General features: G+C 36.5%; 1 protein-coding gene across 2 annotated transcripts in view; it reads right to left on the bottom strand.

Moving 5' to 3' along the window:
- Manba (mannosidase beta) overlaps positions 1 to 24,256 on the bottom strand; it is a 96,114-nt gene that overhangs the window by 43,167 nt on the left and 28,691 nt on the right. For both annotated transcript variants that reach the window (XM_078021869.1, XM_078021870.1), the window contains exons 6-7: positions 18,880 to 19,055; positions 17,642 to 17,752 (exon numbers count right to left, since the gene is read on the bottom strand). In XM_078021869.1, the coding sequence (XP_077877995.1) occupies positions 17,642 to 17,752; positions 18,880 to 19,055 (287 nt within the window). The remainder of the gene's footprint in view (positions 1 to 17,641; positions 17,753 to 18,879; positions 19,056 to 24,256) is intronic.

Genomic DNA, 24,256 nt, shown 5'->3' with positions numbered 1-24,256 from the left:
CTATCATTCATGTCTTCATATATGTACTTAGGATAATGATGTTCATCTCATTATCTTTAGAGATTTTTAACAAGTTACTTTATTGTATCTTATGCAATGCACCACCTTTTTAAAAAAGAAAAAGAAATCAAATACCTTAAACTTAGACATTGATAAGCTTTTTATAAGCCAAATACTATTTGTTACATCTTTTCAAATCAGTGATGAAAAAGGCTATAGTCTCTATTGTATAGAGTTCCTGGTGGTGCAGTGGCTGGAGAAGTACATGTGTTCGGTTTCTGAGTGCCTCCAGGATGAAAAAAACCACAGCATCACCATTTTGTAATGACACAGTAACACGTTCAATTAAAAGATCTAGCTGCAATATGAAGATTGAGTTGATATTGGGAAAAATCATACTTTTGCTTTACAAAAGGGTGAACTTCCTGACATTGATGAACTTGCTATTTTGCATGTGTTTGTCTGTTATCAGACAAATAAATTATCAAAGAAGATATTTTATGTGAATTTTTAACACCAAAGTACAAGAGGTGTTGAAATACTCAGAGTACTGAATATTTTTTTTTAATCTCAAGGTTATAGTGCAACTTCTGTGTTAGCATTTGCACAGGCGTTAAAATGCAGAGGATAACACTGCAGATCCCTTAGCAGAAATCAAAACAGCAGTTCCAAACTGTGTTAGTTGTCATTATTTCCTTCACCTTCAAGCATTAGCAGAAAAAAAGTGCCAGTGTCACTTCAGATAAAGCAGCAAAAATTGTCAATCTTATTAAATATCAAGGCTGATTACACATCATTTTAATATCCTATGTGATGAAAAGAGAAATACCATGCAGGACAAACATTTTGAGGAAAAACATCTGGGCCATTTTTTGAGTAGTGAGCTCCGTCAGTCATCTCGTTATAAAACTCCATTTTTACTAGAAAAAAGGACTAACGGATGACCTATGGCTGTTCTGACATGGATTCCTGGCAGGCATTTTCTTGAAAGGGAATGAGTGAGTCTGTCACTTCAAAGAGGACAACTGGCAATATTTGTGGACAATGATAAAACTCAAACTTTCAAGTAAAAAAACAGGATTTAGAAAAGCTTGTATCCAATTCCCTGAGCTTGAGAGCATTTGATACTGAAAGATTTTCCAGGTGACATCAGTGGAGATATTAACAAATATGAATGTGATTCTGGAAAATGAAATTGTTTCAACATTTGGAAGATTTATAATTTCTCAGGAAACCAACAATTTTTAAATAACCAATGTATTATATTACAGTATCATACATGAGTAAGGAATCCATTAAAACTGCAAGATAGACCAATGGATTTTAATGCAATAGAATGAAAAGTTCATTGAAATGGCTTCAGAGTTGCAACCAACCTTTAAGAAACTATCACCTGTTGCCGGGCACAGTGGTGCATGCCTGTAATCTCAATGGCTCAGAAAACTGAGAGGCAGGAGGATCATAGTTTCAAAGTCAGTCTCAGCAACTTAGTAAAGCCCTAAGCAACTCAGCAAGACTCTGTCTCAAACAAAAAAATTTTTTTAAAAAGGCCTGGGGATGTGGCTCAGTGATAAGTAGCCTGAGGCCTGAGGTTCAATTTCTAGTACCAAGCACACACACAAAAAACTACCACTTATTAAGTTCTAGTATAGTACCAAAGAATATCCACAATTATCTGAAAAGACTATTAAAGCATTCTTCCTTTTTACAACTACATGTCTGTGTAAGGTCAGATTCTCTTCATGTTTCAACCAGAAGAACATATTGAAAATTGAACGCAGGTGCAGATAAGAATCTAGCTGCCTTTATTAAAATATTAAAGACATTTGCAAATATATAAAACAATTTCATTATTCACATCAAATTTTTGGTTTTGTAAATATATTTACATTTCATAAAATAAATCAGATAAACTCACATGTCATGACTTATTGTGGTGATTTTAGATGAATAAGTAAATATTTAATTCTAAGTATAAATATTTACTATGGTAAATAGCAATACATAGAGCCCAAAGAAACATCAGCACATTAGGGTACTCAATACCTTTTGTGGAGGCGGGATGAGTAATGGGGAGAACCCAGGGCCATTTACCACCAAGTCACATCTCCAGTACTTCTAATTGTATTTTATTTACTTATTTATTTTTGAAACAAGTTGCTGAGGTTGGACTGGAACTTGAGATCCTCCTGCCTCAGCCTCCCAAATTGCTGGGAATATAGGTGTGCACCACCATGCCTAATTGTTCAATACTTTTTTGCGAGTATAAAGTAATTCTGAGTCCAAAATAATCTGAAAATCATTAATGTAGGAAAAAGAACTCATTTATTTCTTACTAATTAATGCTATAAGTAGTGTTAACTATAAAGCACACCTTTCAACATTTTTCTTTTCTGTGCAAATTCTCTTGTGAAAAGAAAGACATCGTTCCCAATCCCCCAACTCCTGAATTTTCCAACCCAGGTCAAAGTAACCACTGAACCACCTGCCTGGGCCTCAGAGGTAAAGCAGTGATTACCAGCCACCTTGCCCCTGGGCCTGACTTGAGGTGCTGGTGCACTGGTAATAAATGTCAGTATTCACCATGTCCTCTGGCAGTTTCCATAGGTAACATAAACGCCTCTGCTACAGGGTTTTACTTCAGAGAAAATAATGGGCTGTAAAAATAGGCTTTTTTGAAAAACCCCTGACTAACACATATTTGACCCACAGTGAATACACCATCTTCCTATGAGATGAAAAAAATTTTTAAACAATCCAACAAAGCAAATTACTGTCTAAAAATAGGTAGGAAAGGCATAAATATCTAAGATCCTTTTAAAAAAAATGTATAAATCAAGCAGTTTAGACTTTAAATTTTTTAACCCTCAAATTTTTCTGTGCTAAAAATTTTGTTTCCCTAGCTCCCCAGATCTTTATAATTGTGATTATGATTATGATTATTAGCTTCATAAAGATCCCATCTTTTAAACAGGATTAACTTTAAGAGTGCAGAAAAACTGAACACATTCTTTCAGATGCAGTTGGGGATATCTTAAGCATGGGTCTCCAGGGGTGTGTGACTCCTAAGTAGATGCTGTACTCCTCTAATGTCCTTCTCTGGCAGACCACACAGATGATGATGTAACGAACCATCGATTCATAAACCAAGTGCTGCTCCTCAGCTATTTGTAATCAGGCTGTTGGCATCACTAGATTTTCAAAAGAACAATTTTCTCCATAACAACAAAAAACACTTCTTCCTAACACTGGCAAATGTTACACCTTCTAAAATCATTTCACACCTACTACCAAACATTTGCAAAGACAGCAAACACCACGTTTCTATCTTTGATCTGAAAATGCTCAGTCGTGCAGAAGTATGAGAAAAGGAGCTCAGGGTCTCCAAAAACAGCACTTGTCAGATGGGCCTGTGCAAGGGAGCTGAAGCTCCTTCGTGGTGCCCTTGCCAAGAGCACAACCAGAAGTTAGCAGGTGAGCACCGACCCCAGCAGCACAGTCATCGGGTATCTTTGAAGCCAGATGTGTATCTGACACCAAATGGAATCACTTTTTAACATCCTCCTTTTCTATACAGCAAAATTATTTTCAGGAGTAATAGTGAAATGAATAATAAAAATGACCAGAAGGGAAATACAGACAATAAAAACTTTCTTTAATTGAACTTTGTATAAGGACACCAATTTCTTTTTAAATAGTAAAATAGAGCCAGGCACAGTGGTGCACACCTATAATCCCAGTAGGGCCAGAGGCTAAGCAACTTAATGAGACCCTATCTCAAAATAAAAAATTAAAACAGGACTGGAGGGTCAGAATAGCAGCTATTATGAAGACAAACAACAGTAAGTGATGGTGAGGATGTGGGGAAAAAGGTACACTCACACATTGCTGGTGGGGCTGCAAATTGGTGCAGCCAATATGGAAAGCAGTATAGATTCCTTGGAAAACTGGGAATGCAATCACCATCTGACCCAGATATCCCTCTCCTCAGTCTATACCCAAAAGACTTAAAAAACAACATACTACAAGGATATAGCTACATCAATATTTATAGCAGCACAATTCACAATAGCCAAACTGTGTGGAACCAACCTAGATGCCCTTAAGTAGATGAATGGATAAAAAAAAATGTGGCATATATACACAATGGAATATTATTCAGCAATAAAAGAGAATAAAATCATGGCATTTGCGGGTAAATGGATGGCACTGGAGAAGATAATACTAAGTGAAGTTAGCCAATCCCCAAAAAACAAATGCCAAATGTTTTCTCTTATATAAGGTGACTGACTCATAGTGGGGAAGGGAGGGGGAGCATGGGAGGAATAGACGAACTCTAGATAGGGCAGAGGGGTGGGAGGGGATGTAAGAGGGCAGAGGGTTAGTAATGATGGTGAAATGTGATGGACTTCATTATCCAAAGTACATGTATGAAGACATGAATTGGTGTGAACATACTTTATATACAAACAGATATATGAAAAAATGTGCTGTATATGTGTAATAAGAATTGTAATGCATTCTGCTGTTATGTATTTAAAAAATAAAATCAATTAAAAAAAAGAATGAGGATTAAAAAAATGACTAGAGGTGTGACTCAGTGGTAAAGTGCCTCTGGGCCAAATCCCTAGTACCAAAAATAAATAAATACATAAAGTAAAATAAAGATTAAAGTACAAAAAAGGAAAAAGTCTTAGATTCATATTTTTATTCTATTAACATTTTTTAAGAAGAAATAATTTACCTACATATTGGTTTGTAGTAATGAAAATAATATCTGCTATTTTGAGTCTTAACTTTTAAAAATCTGCCAACAACTTTCTCAAAATTGATATTCTTTAGATATTTATGTTCATGTTCAATAAAGAGTGTAGCCAAAGCCAGGCATGTAGTACATACCTATAATCCCAATTACTTAGGAAGCTGAGGTAGGAGGAATGTAAGTTGGAAGACAGCCTTAGCGACTTACCAAGAGCCTGTCTCAAGGTCAAAACAAAAATATTTAAAAAGCTGGGGACATGACTAAGTGGTAGACCGTTTGCCTAGCATGCATAAGGCCCTGAGTTCAATCCCCAGTTATGGGAAAAAAATTTAATATATTTATGGCCCAGATTTGCCAATCTATCATGTCATAGCTGACAAGTTGTAGATGAACACACAGTGTCTTTGTTTATTAATTAATTTTTTATGTGGTGCTGAGGATCAAACCAGTGCCTCACACATGCTAGACAAGTGCTCTGCCACTGAGCTACAGCCTCAGCCCCAACACCATTAGTTTTTAACTTAGAAATGTTCTTTCAGGTGAAACCAAATATACACAAATATTTTGGAAAAGCATTCAACACAAAATCACATAAACTCCACTTCACATTAAATTTCAAATAATGCCTTGGTTTCCTTGAGATCTACTCAAACTATAACTAATGCCTCCAGAATAAAAAATAGTTCCACTTCTCCAATTTTTCTTCTGCAAAATCAGAGAAAATGGCTGAATGGTATCAAAGACAGATATTATTTGATCCGCTGGTTTAGAACAAGTGTCCAGTTCTTGGTGAAAATGTCCGGGGCATTCCTGTTTGGATTTTTCTAGGTATGGATAGCCAGCATCATCTGCTATTTCTCCTGGCATTCATCTACAAATTTTAACCCCTTTTTCTATGTAAATCCTCATTCCCTTATATTGTGTTGTTATAAAGAATAAATCAAAGAAGAATTAAAAGCTTGATATTTCACTGTAGATTGTTCAAGACAGATTCTGGCTATTTGTAAACATGTTTATATCTGATTAATCTCTTGTAAAACTACACCCAGGAGAAAAAGAGATAATTTCAAGGAGAATAACTCCATACAGCAGAGAGCAAAATCTGAGATAATTCACGTGTCCATGTCTTCTTAGGATGACACAGTACCTATACTTCAAAGTCAAGATTAACTTTTCAAAATTCGTCTGGTTGGGCTGGGGTCGTGGCTCAGTGGTAGAACACTTGCCTAGCACGTGTGAGGTACTGGGTTCAATTCTCAGCACCACATATAAATAAATAAAGAAAATAAAAGTCCATTAACAACTAAAAAAAATTTTTTTTAAAAAACTTGTCTCATCTGTGCCCCAACTTCATAATGAACATTCTACCTTGTCTAAGATGGGATTTTGAAACTTCCTAAAGTTTTTTACATCTGTGATGTAAGATTAAAAAGAACGATTTTCTAAAGTTCTAAAAATGTCACACATAAAGAAATATTTCCAAACAAATTCTGCAAGGTTTAGAGAATGATTTTCAGGAGGCAGAGATTGATTTCCCTGATTTCTAAGAACTTCACTGAGAATGTTGACTATATGTGCAGCATCTTCTATCTTGGACTGTGGCAGAGGTTTATGAAACAATGATCAAGTTATTTGAAGACACCCTCTGTGAGTTTAGCAGCAGTCTTTCCAAAACTGCAAGCATTTCTTTGTTTCAATTTGACTGTCTTCTATATGGATCTATCTGACCAACTTGTATATTGGATCTCTATATAAAACATCTACAATGTAGTCAAAAAGTATTCAAAGATATGCTGTTTTTTTTACTATTTGTCCCAACAAAAGTATCCACGAACAGCATGTTTTACATTTATTCTTTCTTAATTTTAAATCAATTAACAACTATAAAAAAGTAAATTTCAATTATAAAAATACAATTAAAACTAATAGACTATTTCATGTGTGAACTAAAATATACAAAAAAATTACACATTATAAAAAATTACATATTAATCCTCACAGTTCACATTTTCCCTTTAAAAATTTTTTAACATTAAAGTGACTCCAAAAAGGAGTTTGAAGTTATTCTCATTGAGTTTGTTCTTATGTATGATCACTGTGATACTGTTGCTTATTTCTAACTTCTTTTAAATGCAAGTAATAAAATGTTTTAGTTTGGATAAGTGATGTCCCCCCAAAAGCTCATGTGGCAATGCAGGGATGTTCATTCAGAGGTCAAATGATTAGATCGCAAGAGCTAGAACCACATCAGTGGATTAATTCACTTGATGAATTAATAATCTGAATGGAATATTGGGTGGTAACTGCAGGCAGGTGGGAGGTGGCTGAAGGAAGCAGGTCACTGGAGGTATACCCTTGGGGATTGTATTTTGTCCCTGGATCCTCACCTGCTCGCTCATTCTTTGCTTCCCCGCTTTCATGAGCTGCACAGCTTTCCACACATCCTTCAGCCATGATGTTCTGCTTTGTCTCAGACCAAGAGAAATGGAATCAGCTGACCAAAGACTCAACCTCTGAAAACATGAACCCCAAATAAACTGTTCCTCCTTTAAGTTTTTCTTGGCAGGCATTTTTGTCACAATGACAAAAATCTGACTAACATTAAGGCAAGGATTAGAGACATGAACTGTGTTCCAAGAAAACTCAAACTTTTATAAACTTGCTTTCAAAATGACTATTTGAGGGGCTGGGGCTGCAGCTCAGTGGTAGAGCAGTTACCTAGCATGTGTGAGGCACTGGATTCGATTCTCAGCACTGCATATAAGTATATGAATAAGATTAAGGTCCTTCAACAACTAAATATATATGTGTGTGTGTGTGTGTGTATGTGTGTGTGTAATTAAAAAAAAATGACTATAAGTAAGGAGTCTTTATGTACCTGGGCACAACTGCATAACTTAAGAGTTCTCCAAATTAACTTCCATGTAGAATATAACATTTATCAAATGATTAATAATAGAAATGTGCTGAATCAAGGCCTAAGTCTATATTATGAAAATCCAAGAGTAACCACACATATGTAAAACTTGGACCAATAAAAGAATTTGGGGGGTGCCGGGGCTGTGGCTCAGCAGTAGAGTGCTCATCTCCCATGTGTGAGGCCCTGGGGTTCCATTCTCAGCACCACATAAATAAAATAAAGGTATTGTGTCCATCTACAACTAAAAAAATATTTTAAAAAAAAGATTTTGGGGGACTATCACTGGGATGGTTTGGAACTACTGGTACATAATAATACTAATCCAAATCAAACTATAGTTCACGTGAAATGCACCCACTTGCTGCCCACACCTAGGGTGAACTGCTCTCGTGGCCCACCCTGGGGAATACACTGCCTGTAGCCATTTTGGAAATCTTCAAACTGTTGACAAGGAGAGAATGAAGGAAGGTGTGCTGTGTTGTACTCCTTGGCTCCAAATATCATGTCCACCCAAAAACTCAAAATGAGACCTTATTTAGAAACAGCACCATTGCAGATAAAATTAGTTTAGTTAGAAGGAAGTCATACCAGGCTCTAACCCAATGGCTGCTGACCTTATGAGAAAAGAGAAGAACTTCATGATGACAGAGACAGACTAGAGTGAGGTTTCTACAGACCAAGGAATGCCAAGGAGTGCTGGCAGTGACAAGAAGCAGGAAGAGGCAAGGAGGGTATTCCCTAGAGTCTTTAGAAGAGCCCCAGCTCTGCCAACACTTTGGATTTGGACTTCCAACATTACGGAACCACAAGAGAACACATTCTTGTTGTTTTAAGCTATCCTGTTTGTAATAGTTTTTTCTGACAGCCCTAAGAAACTAACATGAAAGTGGACATACTTCACAATCTCTGCAAACTCTCAATATGGAAACATACCTTGATTATTATGAATTTCATATCATCTGGTTTATGCATCCTAAAGATCTTTAGAGAGCCCAGAGTAGCACTTTGAAAGAAAAAGGAAAAATTCCACTAGTGTTATGTTCTCTTTTTGTGTAAAGTACAAAGACAAAAATGGGAATTTAACAAAGGACTTAAAAATAGAATTCTACAGTGATGCAGCCACATAAATGTTTATAGCAGCAGAATTCGCAATAGCCAAACTGTGAAACCAACCTAGATACCCTTCAATAGGTGGATGAATAAAGAAACTGTGGCATATATACACAATGGAATATTACTCATCAATAAAAGAGAATAAAATGATGGCATTTGCAGGCAAATGGTTGGAGCTGGAGAATATCATACTAAAGCAAAGTAAGACAATACAAAAAACCAAAGGCTGAATGTTTTCTCTGATAAGTGGGTGCTGATCCACAAGGGGGGTGGGGAGGAGCATGGGAAGAATGGAGGAACTTTGGTTTGGGCAAAGGAGGGGAAGGGAGGAGAAGGGACATGGGGATAGGAAAGACAGTGGAATAAGATGGACATTATTACCCTAGGTACATATATAATTGCACAGATAGTATGACCCTACTTCATGTACAACCAGAGAAGTAAAAAATTGTGCTCTATTTGTGTACAATGGATGGAAAATCATTCTGCTGTCATGTATAACAGATTAGAACAAATAAGTTTAAAAAAATTTTTAAATGGGAATTTAAGAAATAAAAAATGAAATGAAAAAAACTTTTTTAAAAAAAGAATAAATCTCAAATTTTTTTCTAATTATAATACCAGTTGGCAATATTTTACTTCTTCTGGCTTGGGAACTGAGAAACACATTATTACATTATTTACTTTCTTACAATAAATTAATAGAAGAATCTTAATACCAGGAAGTGAATATAAACAGCAACTATAAAACAGCAAATATAAACAACAACTACCCTCTGTTGCTTTTAGCAAAATGAATCACATTATATAGGGAATATTTGAAAGACTCTTATGGAATAAGCTATGGTAAAGACAAATATCAATGAATGGATTCTCTATCTTTCCAGAAAGGCAAACTATAATTGTCATTCAAAAATATTTATGCTACTAACACACATTTCCTAGTCAATCCAGTGCAATCCACGAGTAGGATAAGACAATTTATCTGGACAGAAGTGGCAAAACCAGGCAGTGATGGGCACTTTTTATTCCATCTACCCCATCTCCCATTCCCACTAACACACAAAGCTTTCTCTTTTGCTAAAAAAATCAACTGGGGGTGGGCTGGGGTTGTAGCTCAGTGGTAGAACACTTGCCTAGCACATGTGAGGCACTGGGTTCAGTCCTCAACATCACATAAAAAATAAATAGAGTAAAGGTATTATGTCCAGCTCTAAAAATAAATAAAATAAATTTATTATGTTCATCTACAACTAAAAAATATACATATAAAAAAAAATCAACTGGGCTTCCCAAACTAATAAAGCTGACTTTCCTAGAGTCACATTCTAAGGTTCCCTCATACAATTATGGGTTTGGCAGAATTTATGATATCCCAACACTCATGTTTTATTTTTTTGTTTATTAATCTTTAAAGTGCAGGTTGATTTTTTTTTCCTCATATTACCTTTTTCCATACTTAAACCATTTGCTCCAGCATTTGTCTTAGCCCTTTTTCTGTTGCTATAACAAAATACCTGAAACTGGGTAATTTTGAAAAAAGAGAGGTTTATTAAACTCATGATTCTAGAGGCTGGGAAGTTTAAGATAGCACTTGAATCTGGTTGGCTGCTGGAAGAGCCTTTTCACTTGGTGGAGGATATCACAGAATGCTACTTTTTTTTTTTTTTTCCAGTGCTGGGGACCAATCCCAGGGCCCTGTGCTTGTTAGTCAATTATTCTACCACTGAGCTACACCCCCAGCTCTCTCCTTATAAAACCACTAATGTCTCTGTGGGAGCCCCACCCTCATGACCTCATCAATCTTATTTACCTCCCAAAGATCCCACCTCCAAGTAGCATTAACATATGAATTTGGGGATTAAGTTTCCAATACTGTGAATTCTAAAGACAAACATGGAAACTATAGCACATTCCTTTCAGCATTAAAAAAATTTTTTTTCAGTCATCAAAATATTTCCACCATGTCTACAAAGAAATGCAGTCAGCAGTTTCCCTCTCTGAAGGCCTGCGTTCCTTTTATGATCCTAAACAATTATGATGCACGGGCTGCACCCAAAATTTGTAACTCCCCCAAGGCCTTCTGTCTTACTCAAATGTGCTGCTTGTCTTGTGACCTAGTAAGCAAAACATTAAAACACATGAATCTAACCTCAGTGGAAGAGAAGCAAGCAAGAAAGATAAATTTCAATGAGATAGTTTTTAAATAGGAATATTTTTACATAAAGCAAGCCTAGGGTACCAATAAACCTGCCAGGAAATAAGAGTAATATAGGTAAGATAAGTAGGGGCTGGTGACAAGAAAGAAGTGTTTAAAGTCCCATCTGACATAGTATCAACTATTGGTGAGCATGTGAGCATGTGGAGCAAAGGTGACTCTCATCAGCCACCTTGGAAAAATAGTTTGGTGTTATCTATGAAAGCTGACATGTGCAAGCCCTATAATTCAGCAATTCCCTACTACCAGCAGAAATGGGATTGAGGGCATATGTGTGTGCTCCAAGTATTATATTAGTGATGTCCATAGCAGCATTACTTCAAATAGCCAAAACTGGAAACAATTAAAATTTCAACAGCAGAATTGTAATAACTATGAATATTATATAGCAATGTAAAGAGACAAACTACAGCTACACACAACAAAGTATCTGAATATCACAGACATACTGATGAGTCAATGTAGCCAGACACAACACAATACATACTTCATGGTCCTGTGTATATAAGATTTTTAAATGAGCAAAAATTAGCCAGGGCTTGATGTCAGGATAGTGAGACACAGGGAAGGGGGGGCAGCAATGATTGTGGAGGCTCACAAAAGGGAACTTCTGCAGTGCTCACGCTATTCTATTTCTTGATTGGAGTGATGGTTACGTAAAGTGTTTATTTTCTGATAACACATTAAACTTGTCACCTATGTTCTGTGTATTTTTCTGTATATGTGTTCTATGTTACAATAAATAAAACACAAAAAGGAATTCTAGTCTGGCATATACCTATTAGAGAAAGGCTAGAAAAAATAAGACTAAGAAACTCTAGCCAGGACATAAGAAGACACTGAGGCCAAAGATGCAGATGCTGGCTTGCTGAAACACAGGCAAATCTGAAATCATCTGAGAAGATTGGTAAGAAGTTGAATTCCCGTGAAGATCCTACCTGAGTAGGAACAAAAGTAAGCTAGATATCATCTCACTTTTACCAAATCTGGCATTAACCTATACTCTTTATCTTAATTTCAAAAGCACACATTGATCCTAAAACTTGCAAAGATCTTTAACTCCTGTCTCATCCTGGTTTCCTTTATTGGGCAATCGTGGAATTAGCTGTAGGGAGCCATGAGAGATAATTTAACCCAACTTCAACCACCACAGTCAAATGGACAAATGGGCAGATATACCATTTGAAAATTTCCAATGCAACTGAATATGGACTATTCCTCAGTCACCCACTTTAGTGTCAACACCCTTGGCTACCAGAGCATCTCTCCCATAGATGACATCAATCTCACATGCTCCCCTCTAAGGTCACTTCCTCTTCCACTGTATCCTACTATCGAAGTAGAAAAACACAAAAGTCATCAGAAAACAAACTAAAGAACTTCCAAGCATTTCCTCAGCTCTTCTTCAAGTTAAATTATCTTACTCCTTCGTCCTTTCTTCTTTTAACACCTGCACCGCTCTCTTCTGAAACTTGTAAGAGCAAATACAAAACTGACTAAAATGTCCTAGTTAAGGTTTTATAGACCAAATAAAATGTACCTTAAGACTCCTATGTGGTTGTTAGAGCTAGATTTTTGAAATCTTACAAAAGAAATACAGGGTATAATGATCAGAATTCTCTTTTAAAGTTTCCTCATATTCATGTCCCCTGATGAGTCTGTATTGTAAAAATCTGAAAAGCCTAAAGGTGAACAATTTAAATCATAAATTACATAAACTACACAACCACTTTTCTGGTCCCAAGGTGACCTTTGGTTATATGAATTTCAAAAAAAAAAAAGACTCCTACACAATATAGAATTGTTGCTTTTATTCCATTTTAGAAATAAGAAGGTAATTTTAGAAACCATAACATCTATACCCACAAATCCAGAAGCAAATAAGGTAGAGATATACTGTATAGTCTTACTTTTCGAATCAAGCTTCACCTCAAACTTTAAAGAACTGCTCAAATGTGAGGGATTTAACTAGCAAGTGCACAAGCAGAGTGGGCAGAAGGCCAGGGAAACACTTTCAAACCAGACCACATACTTAAAATGCCTTACAAAACACCACTTAACAGCCAGCCTAAAGTGTTGCAATCTGAAATCAATAACCTTTCAGAGTAAAGGTATTCTGATTCTCAGAGATTCATAATCTTCAACCTCAAATGGGCCTTCAATGCTGCCTAACAATGCTACCAAGTTGCCTCAGCATTTCTGACCTTTTTCGAGAATGCCATCTTAAACCTTTATTTTCCTCAAATTTCCAACTTGCCCCAATTAAGCTCAGCAGATAGCATTACAACCTAGTTCCAGGAGAAAAAAAAAAAGAAAAGTTATTTGACCAGAATTCCCTAAACATTTTTTCTCAGGTTCACTTTTTCCTCTTATAACTCTGCAGAAAGAACAGTTTGCAAGTCCCACACATAGGAAATAGACTTGAGTGTTCCCAGACACCTTCAAAATTTCCTCTATCCTCAAGTTGTATCCTTTCCTCTATATATGCTATTCTACCTAAACCCCTATTATAACCAAAACACAGAGCCCGTCATCCCAAAGTGAACCCATCCATGAATATGGTGGATGCCGTCCCCTCTTGCCTGATCAAAGACTCTCTCTATTCTCTCCCTATTCTTCAACTATTTTCAGTCTTTCCCTCTTGGCTGGTCCCTTCCCTTCAGGATTTTACACTTGTTGCTTTTCATCCTTTAATGGTGTCCTTTTTAATGTTATAACAACTTTAGACAAGTTGCAACAATAGTACAAAGAACTCCTGCATACCCTTCACCAGGAGATCCCATTCAAGTTCACCAGTTGTCCCAATAACATAAATTATAACAAAAACATCACACACCACAACTACTAGTTATGCCTCTATAGTTCATTCCCACATGAAATGGTCCTCAGTCTTTCCTTGATATTACCATAAATTGAAGAGAAATAGATTTAAGAATTTTAGCAAATAGGAATGTCTTGATGTTTCCCTGTAACTAAATTCAGGCTGTCTGCTTTTGGAGGTACAAGAGAAGTAATGCTGTGTCCTTCATGTGGTAGTTTATTGGGTGGACACAATGTCACTTTGTTTCATTGGTGAAAATAATCTTAATTAATCCAGATAGTAGCTATTAGGTGACTCAATGTATTTTTTCTCCATTATAATTTGTTGAGTGATGCTTTGAGTCTACATCAATATACCATATTTCATACCACTTTTACACTCAAATTTTGGCATCTGTTTATATTACTTGCATGAAATGCTATGTTGTTGTTAAATGTCTAGTTCTACCATTCCTTCTGCATTTATTAATTGACACTCTTATGAAATGATTTTCCTTTCTTTCCCTCCCATTTGACTCATTTATTTCTTTACAAAAGTACGTACTCAAGGATTTTCATTGTGATTAATGGGTTAAAATCTTTTACAATCATTATTTATTTTAATGCTCAAATTCTCCCAGATTTGGCCAGTAAGACCCCAATTTCACCAGTCCTATGTCCTTTTGATGTGTCACATTTCCTGAGTACCTCCTTACTTTCTGGCACAGCACAAGATTTCAGACTCCAGCCCCAGAATCAAACATTTCTTCCAAAGGTCCCTGATTCCTTTTAGAAGACAGTGGTATTCAGAAATCAAGATATGGGAACAAGCTCTGCTCTTTTCTTCTAGAAAGAATGCCACTATTCCCAGGACCTCAGGGAAAGGGCTGGGATGTATGTGTATGTGTAGAGCAAACCTGGTCTTTCTGAGGAATTTAACTCAAAGAACAGAAATGACATCCATTCACACTCATGCATTTACATCTACATTTATTTCTTTTTCCACACACATGAAAGGCATGAATTCACACTATTAGTTCCAATTCTAATGCATTCTATATGTACATCACCTTTCTCCATCTGTGAAAACATATCCTGTTACTTCGATAAGTTTCCTTATTGCTCAGTCACTGGTATATAACCAATCTCCTGAACCCTAACTGTCTACCATTACAATTCCCAGTAATACCTCTTAAAACGGTAGCCTGTAATCACTGTCCCCATAGTCCTCACTTCAGTCATTCTTTGATTTCCATTCTGGTTAAGGTAACTAGTGATCTCCTTGCTGCCAAACCTAAACGATCTTTCTCAATCTTTTCTAATTTGAACTCTCTTACAGCATCTGACATTCTTTAATATGTCCTGCCTCTTAAAATATTCTCTCCCTCTGTTTTCTATAACTTCCTACTCAAATGAGTGACCTCTTTGACCATTCCTTCTTAGAATCCACTATAGGCTTTTGCCTCCTCCCTTCTTTACTTATTATGATCCCCTGGGATTCTGTCCTCTCTATATAGTCCCTTAGGTAGTTCATCCCTTTCAAAAGGGTACAATTATCTCTATTCTGCTGTGGTGGGAGTGCAGCTCAGTGGTAGAGTGTTTGCCTAGCTTGTCCTAGGCCCTAATGACAAAGGAAAAAATTTTAAAGCAGGTCCATATATTCTATATCCTTAATTCAGATCTAATTCTTAAGCTCCAGACCTGTATAATGAAACACCCATCAAATATTATTCCTTAGGGATCTCCACCCTGTCCCATCACCCAAAACTGCTTTTCTTTCTGAGTAATTTAACTTAAAGAACATAATTATCTTTCATCCAATAAGAGGTCCAAAACACTCAATTGAACAGCCATTCTAAACATCTTTTCTCTCACCCACATCATCAAAGTTAATGAAGTTATCTGTGAAATTCTCTTCCAATTTTATTCCCTTATCAATTCTGTAGAGCAAGAAACTATAACCTTGTTCTTGATTTATCACTATAGTCATTTAAATGACCTCTACACTTGCTATTCTTCCAATCTAAGTGACACAATCTTTGTGAAACACAAGTATGATCATTACCCAACCCCTTCCAAGAATCCCCGCTGCCCTGGGGAAGCACCAGTTCCATTACACAGCTAACTAGGCTGTGCATGGTCTTGCCTTAGCCTGCCTTAATGACATCATCTGTTGTCCATAAACTTCAAGCTTAAACAAGCAGCACTGGAATTTCTTTCACTACTACAAACACACACTCTCTCTTCAAGTCTCTCTGCTTCTCTTCTACATTGCAAATTCTACTCATCCCTCAGGACATAGATTTTGTCACCTCCACAGGTCTTCCCAGAATGCCCTGCTCTGTGTTTCCACAGTACTCTAGTTCTCTAAAGTGCTCATCCCCCTTTATTATAACCAGCTTTATCAGAGTCTCAAAGAGAAATGTCTTATACCCAGCTGTATCACCAATACCTAGCATAGTAGCCCAAACACAATAGGTGCCCTAAGTACTGACTGAATGAATGAGCCTAAGAAATAAAGAACTCTACAGAAGCCACAGTAAAAAGGCACATTGCACACACATGGATGAATTCGGGATATGTGGCAACATACCCTCTTCACTCCTGCTGCTGTGTAATTCAAAGGTTGACATCTTCATATGTAATGAACAACTATGCAACTTTATTAGCCTAAATGAAATAGAATTGTTTACCACAAATACAAGAAGGCAGAAGTCCCTCTTCTTTCTCTGTAGCAAGTTGGAATGACTCAATGTTTTTTACATTTTCATGAAGATGACACACAATTAATCATTGTGTGAGAGAACATGTGTCCTCAGCCAAGAGGGTGAGAGTAAGAATGAATGGTCAAGTACGTTCTTCTCAGTTATTTTCTGCAGGCATGCACACACAAAAACACACACTTCATACTGTTAAGATTACTGTATGACTTAACAAAATAAAAATAGAAAATGAACTCCTGAAGGACATATTCCAAATTGTGGATGGTATCTGGCAGGAAAAGTAACACCAAATGTGAGAGGTGACACCAGAGGGCAACCACTGCCAACTGTAAATACCAAAGGTTGATGTTGCAGTAAAGAGGAAATCTATGAGCAGGATTAATACTGTTACCACTTGCTATACATTGTGACTGTTATAAGCCAGATCCAAGTTACCCCATTATTACCATGCATATTTTACATATAAGGAAATGGCACTTGAAGTGTCCAAGATCTAAAAAATAAGAAAGTGTAGTTCTTTCCAATTCTTAGCACTGTATCCTGAACTGGGCAAGACTGAAAAATTAGAAAACTCCAGTTAAAACATGTTATTTGGGAAAATGAAAAGAAATGGCAAAAGAAATAAATAGAAATTAAAAATTTTGGCTCTAGGGATTAGGAAATAGGAACAAGAAGAGTTGGGCAAAGAATCCCATTTTTATATGAATCCTCTAGTAATACTTGAGCTTTAAAATTATACATATGTATTACTTGAATAAAAAGCACAATTTAAAAGCACAGCAGGAGAGGAACTGGGGTATAGCTCAGTGGTAAATCATTTGCCTAGTACATGTGAAGATCTGGGTTCAATCCTCAGCACCAGGGGGGAGAGGGGGGAGAGAGAAATATATAAAGCACCAAAGGAGACTATTTATTGCCAAAATAATATGTAAAGTCTGATCCATTTAAAATATAAATTTAAATACATATACACAGAAGCTTTGGAATGCTGCTACTCTGGAAGAGTTGTAAGTTTTGCTGGTTTCTTCTTTACCTTCAAAGATCTATACTGCTATTTCAATAAGAAATGTCATTTTTCACAGAATATTTTTAAAATATTTACTTACCTTAGCTGATCTTTCAATATTTAAATCTTTATCCAGTTTAAAAAAAATTGTCATGTTGTACCCAGTCTGGTTTCCATGTCCATGAGGCCACCAAGTTTCCACAGGAATATTCTTTTAAGAAATATAGTAAGTCACTCTAAGAAATGTGGCATATTTTCAGAAAAATAACATGACCAAGAGCATTATGTCAGTTTCTCATATAGTCAAGTACAGGTTCTATGCAATATAAGTCTCCCTATCTATATTATGCCAAATCATACCAACCTACTGATAATATTTTTAAAATCAGTGTGAGGGCTGGTATTGTGGCTCCGTGGTAGAGCACTCGCCTAGCATGTGCAAGGTGCTGGGTTCGATCCTCAGCACCACATAAAAATAAACAAATAAAATAAAGGTATTATGCCCAGCTATAACTGAAAAAAATATTTTTAAAAAAATCAATGTGCTAGAAGATTAGCACAGATTAACACACCAAAAGGGAAGGGAAAGAACAGAGAAACATGAATGTTCAGAAAAACAACCCCTCCTACCTCTAACTCTCCAGTTGACACTTATCCTACATTCTTAACACTTGGACTTGGACTTTGAAGTTAACTGTTCTTTCAAGACAAGAACTAGAAATTATGTGGAGTTCTGACTTTATCTAAATAGTTACGGAAGGTGATTTTGCTCCATCTTTTCCAGTTCATATTTATCAATCAGAGGAATAGAAAGTGGGGGAGGGGTAAAATCCATCCCACTCCTGCCAATGAAAGATCATGAGTTTAGAATTAGAAAGATCATGAGTTTAGAATTAGAATTCTACATACAGAATACTCATCAGCATTCAAAATTACTGACAAGTAACAAAAATACTCACTGCACTTAAAACTGTAGAAAGTATTTTGGATTTAAGATACTGCAAATACTACAGAAAAAAATCCAAATGTAACTGATTTGAGAGGAAAGATTGCCAAATTCATCATATATTTTCCATTTTCTTAATCTTAAAATTAAAAAAAAAAAAAATATATATATATATATATATATATATATATATATATATATATTCATTCCTTGGTTCATACTCTCACAAAATGTAATAAAAAGGTTTTAAAATAGAGGATAAAATGGGAAGAAAAAAGAAAACAAAAGAAGAAAATAAAATTTTTTTTCATACTTGGACCCTTCTTTCTAACCATTTCTTTTGAACAGCTTTCACTTTCAACCAGGGCTTCGCAGGAAGCATCATCATTCACCTTGTTAATTTTCACAGACAGCTCAACAGTCCTTTTTCCAGGTTGAAGTTTAATGTTGTTTGTCCTCTGTATTTTTAATTCAGGGATGGCTATGATCATTTGACCACCAACTGGGGTTGGGCTGATGACATCAAAAAATGTCTGTATGTTAAGCTTCCACATCTGGGCTTTGTTGTCTAAAGCATAAAGAGAAAAAATTTTTTTAAATGTATACAATATGATAAGCATCATCTCTTCACTCCTCAGGATTCACTGAAGACCAAAGCAGCTTAAGTAGTCTGCAACAATATCATTTTTTAAAAAAACCAATAGAAATGTTATTTTGATCTATAGAGCTTAATTCTTCATTCTGAACAATAACCAAAATTTTGTGTATTTTATATAGACCTCCACTCTTCCAGAAGCACATGGAAAATTAAGCAATTTAGGTTCACAAAGCACAGTGTTAACCAGTAATTTTTTCAATATTACTAGGTCACTTCTTTTTACTTGCTAACTTAAAAAATGTATAATCTTATTTCTATTTAATCTTATAAATTAAGATCCTTGTCTAGAATACACCTTCCTAGCATAGCTCTCCTAGAGTCCATTTTCTAAGGAAAACCTACCATTCATCCTCAGCTCTCCTGAAGTGCATGCAAGAAAATACCAAGAGGAGACAGTACAAGATCATTTCCAAAGCAGTACTGGGGTTGGGGGTAGGGAAGAAGGACTGTCACATCATCCAGAGTCCCCTACCGTGCTCATCCTTCCTAATTACACCAAGCATAGTATCCCCTCCTCATCCTGACACCCGAGCCTCAAATGAGACAGGCACTCGTTACCAAAACAGGAGGACAGGCAAGGCTGGCTTGCCCTCTCTACAACTTGAGGTCCTCCTGAAGGCTCAGATATGTCCTTAATGATATCCTGGGCCCGTGAATAGATATGGTTTATAGCTTGTTCATGTGACTTCAACCAGAAAGTCAACACAGAGGATGGCAGGAAATGTGGTTCTGGCCACTGACTCATGTTAAGTTTTTCCAAGAGCCAACTCAGTGAGGTTCTTGTAAGGAAGAGAAGGAACGAGGAAGGTAGGGCACCATGTTCCCTGACTGATGGGAATTTGTAGGAAAGGCTAGGCAGGTTCACAGCCCAGAATAATGTGTGCTGTTCATTCACAGATCATTAAGACATCTCTAGTTTGTGTCTAATACATTAGACTTTTAAATTCTTCAAAGAATGTTATTATACTGTCTTCTTTGTAAATATGTGATGGGAAAAAGGAAAGAACAGGGGGTGGGGAACTGCTTTATTCAGCTGTCTAGAAGAAAAAAATTATATATGAAACATAGAAATTAGAAAAACAAGAAGATGTTTGAGTTACCTTCATACAAGTATATAAACAAGCACCAGGAAGACATGGTTTCAAACTACATAATTTTTAAAACAGATACAACTTTTTTTGTTGCCTTTATTTTATTTATTCATTTTTATGTGGTGCCAAGGATTAAACCCAGTGCCTCAAATATGCTTGGCAAGCCCTTAACCACTAAGCTACAATGGCAGCCCCCTCAAACTACATCTTAAGCATTGCTTTAATGATTTTAATAAATCCTCAAGTTTCAATGTCTTCATCTAGCTGTATGATATCTAATTTCAGGGAAAATTGGGATCTTCCACATTTAAACTCTCACTAAGTTGTACTGGTACATCTAGTTAAATGAAAGGAAAGATCCATGGAAAGGCAGAGATAAAAGAATCCTGGAGATGTCCTAGTCACTTTGCAGATGAGGTTGTGGAAGCCCTAAGTGCAGTCCTAACTCAAAGTTTCCTAGGCCAAGGAGAGAACAGGGCCCCAGGCTTCCTGACTCCAGTGCTCACAGCTGCCTAGTGAGAGCACCTACTGAAAAGAATGATGCTAGCAGGTACACACTGACAGAAATTTGTATATGAATGATAAGGAAGAATAAAAGCAAAGGGAATCAGCCCTTCAGACTCCAACTCCAAAAAGCAAATAAAAACATTCCAAGTGAAACAAAGCATTTGGAGGGATTAAAACAATAAAACATTACCTTCTTAATGAGCATCTTTGTAAAAAAGTAGGAACACAGAACGTGTCTGACTCTCCAATGAACGTATAATTATGTGGTGCCTCAGCTCCTCCACTCCTCAAAATACCATCCTTGCAGCCTAAACTACTGACCAGGGCACAAAAACAGTTATGTGGGCATTTCTGTCAAAACAGTGAAAGAGATTTCTTGAATAGTTACATCTGTAAAGCTTAACAGACACTATATATTACAAACTAATCCAAAAAGGCAAAACTGCTGTCTCTAACTCTGAAAATGTACTTAGAGAAACAAAATACATCCAAAGGTCACAGTTAAGAACACCAGATGGCATCTGGGGGGTTAAGGACTAGCAGGGAAATGGAAGTTCAGAGGCAGGGAATGTTCAGGTCGGCATGGGAAAAATCTGCAAACGTCTGCTTATGTAAGATGAAAAAGATGCTTCATCTCATTGGAGGAAAAAGCTATTCAAAGACAGCTGCCTTGATTAGCTTCGCCCTGCTGGGCTCCTGCGGCTCCCCCCCCCCCCTTTGCCTGCTCCTTCTTTCTGCATCTTTCATAGGAAACGAAAAGCTACAGGGAAAAAGTAGTACTGTGCATTTAAAGAAATAGTAATGACACCATACTGAATTGGCCAAGTTGCAGAACGTGTAAATTCAAATATAAGCTATTTTCCTGGACTCCTGCTAGAATTAGAGGGCAGATAGAAGCAGCTGCTTTTTAAAGAGTTATCAGTTGAATTGACCGAAAGGCAGGCTCACGGTTAGCTACAGCAGCTGTTTTCTCTCCCTTCAGCAAACAGCAAGATCTCCCTGCCTACTTAGCAGGACAAAATCCCTGAAAATGAAATCAAGGCAAAAAGACCCAAAGCAAAATCCCCTTCAAAACAAGGAATAGAACAGGAGTATGTTCCAGGGAAGAAAAGGTACCTAAGCAAGAAGGCAACTAATAAATCAGAGGAAAGATTATTCAAGCAACCTGACTACCCATACAGCAATTTCAAAGGAGAAGAGTGTTATTTTAGAAAAAAAAGTAATTCAGAGATGAATAAAAAAAAAGGAATGCATGAAAAAAAATGAATGAATGCTTACCAAGTAAGGTAATAAACAAAACCAACAAATCTTTGCTATATTTTAATATTATATTTTCTGTGTTAAGCTATAAGCAAAAGGTAGCAATGCCCTTGAACTAGACCTCTATTGTGCAGGGCGAGGTCCAGCTGAGTGCTGGAGTTCACTCCTGCAATTCACAGGCTAGGTCATCCACAATGAAGGAGTCCTGAGGCAGCCGTACATTTGGATAGGGCAGGCAAAGTAAAAGTGTCCCAAGTATGGGTCAGAGATTCACAGCCACCCCAACTCAGAAAGAACTACAAAAGCAAGGGAATTCACAGGTTGAAAAAACATCTCCATGCTTTCCTAACTGAACAAAAGATTAAATGACAGAGTATTTCAACAAAACAAATTATATATTTTAATTTATGTCTATATGACAGTATGAAAAGGTCACAAAATTAGGCAATCATCACTCCCTAATAGATGTATGGCCCAACTGGAACAACTCGCAAGGATAATGAATATCTGTCTGTCTCTCTTACACACACACCAAAAAAAACCACCATCAAACCCAAAGGCCTACAGTTTGGCACAGATCATTTTCTCATAAATGTACTAATCTTTAGAATTGAGGCATCCACCTTCCCTGTTACATTCCCCCCTACCTCCCCACATACCTCAGTAAGCCAAGTCCAGCCCAGACTTCCCCTTCCCCTCCCTCAGCACACACAGTAGGTTTTCCCGAAACACCCACCCCAAACTCCATGGAAAAAGATCAATAGAGGTTTGCTGAGTCACACCTGGTCAAAGCATCTGGGCCTCCCTTTTCAATACCAGTGTGACTCTTTATACCGAAAATAGGGTTTTTCCTACAAGAGTTACTGCTATTTAAAACCTGATGAGAATATTTCAGGGCTAAGGATGAATCATTTAAATAAATCTCTGCTAATCGGGTTTTGAAGAAAGTTATACCAGTGCACTGGTATCTTAAAACCCAGATAAATCTTAGTAGCCCTAAAAACATCAGTGGCTCCTGCTTTACTGTGATCTCAGCATTAGTTTCAAATACAATTGTTTTATTGTTTAGCATCTTGAACATTAAGAATATGTGAACATTGGGTTTGGAGGTATGGGTCAGTGATAGAGCATTTACCTAGCATTTGCAAGGCCCTGTATTCAATTCCCACCCAGCATGGCAAAAAAGCAAAAAAATAAAGAAGAACTTTGTAAAAAATCATTTAGGAAGCTGAGGTTAGGGGAAAAAAAATCAAACAAATGGTCACAAGATATTGAAAAGTACAAAAGTTTAGAAACCGTTATTATCAGGATTGAGATTAGAGAGAAATATATACACATACACACATTATACACACAAAGTAAATTAATTCACAAAAATTTCAAGTCAAGTTTTAAAATCCCTCTTTATATATATATATATGTGTGTGTGTGTGTGTGTGTATATATATATATATATATATATATATATATATATATAGTTGTTAATGGAACTTTATTTTTTTTTATTTATTTATATGTGGTGCTGAGACTTGAATCCCATCATGCCTCACACATGCTGGGCAAGTGCTGTACCACTGAGCACAACCCCTGCCCATGGATTGGTAATCTTTTATATTACCCCTCTCCTCCAACCAGTGTGCAGCACCCTGAGGAATGACTGGATGTACTCGATTTTTTTTCTATGCCAAACAAACACAGTGTTCAGAAAAGAACTCAACAAATATTTGATCCAATTTTAACTGATTCACTGACTTCTGTGAGATTTCTGGGTTTTATTTCAATCTTCCTTGACAGGGAATAGTTCTTTCAACTAAAAGAAGTTTCTTCACTTTGCAAAATGTTCTTTGTGTCTTCTCTGCCTTCCAGTTCATTTTCAACTCTTAACAAGGCTTACATGTCAGGGCCTCAGAGGTGCTCTCTGAGTTATGGAGATAATGTACGGTGACAAAAAACTGGTCTAGTGACTGAAAGTGACCTCAGGGACAGCAAAAAGGAGTACAAGCCAGCACACCCAATCCTTCCAACAAAGAAGACATAGCTCAGGAGGAATTAGAGATGTTCTGCATTTTTTTTCTTCCTTTTTTTGCAAAATATGCTAAAAGGTATCTACCTACCTACCTGCTTTATATTGTCAATTTTTCTGACAAATCAGTTTGTATTTACGTCTTACGTTTATAAATTGGCAGTGCCACGTGTTTTTAAAAATTAAGTCTCTGAAACATATATTCAAATTACAAACTCAATATTTATAAC

The sequence above is a fragment of the Ictidomys tridecemlineatus genome, chromosome 9, assembly GCF_052094955.1.
Source record: "Ictidomys tridecemlineatus isolate mIctTri1 chromosome 9, mIctTri1.hap1, whole genome shotgun sequence".
Lineage (NCBI taxonomy): Eukaryota > Metazoa > Chordata > Mammalia > Rodentia > Sciuridae > Ictidomys > Ictidomys tridecemlineatus.
The sequence above is the reverse complement of the archived record's forward strand: the minus strand, read 5'-3'. Positions and strand labels throughout refer to the sequence as shown.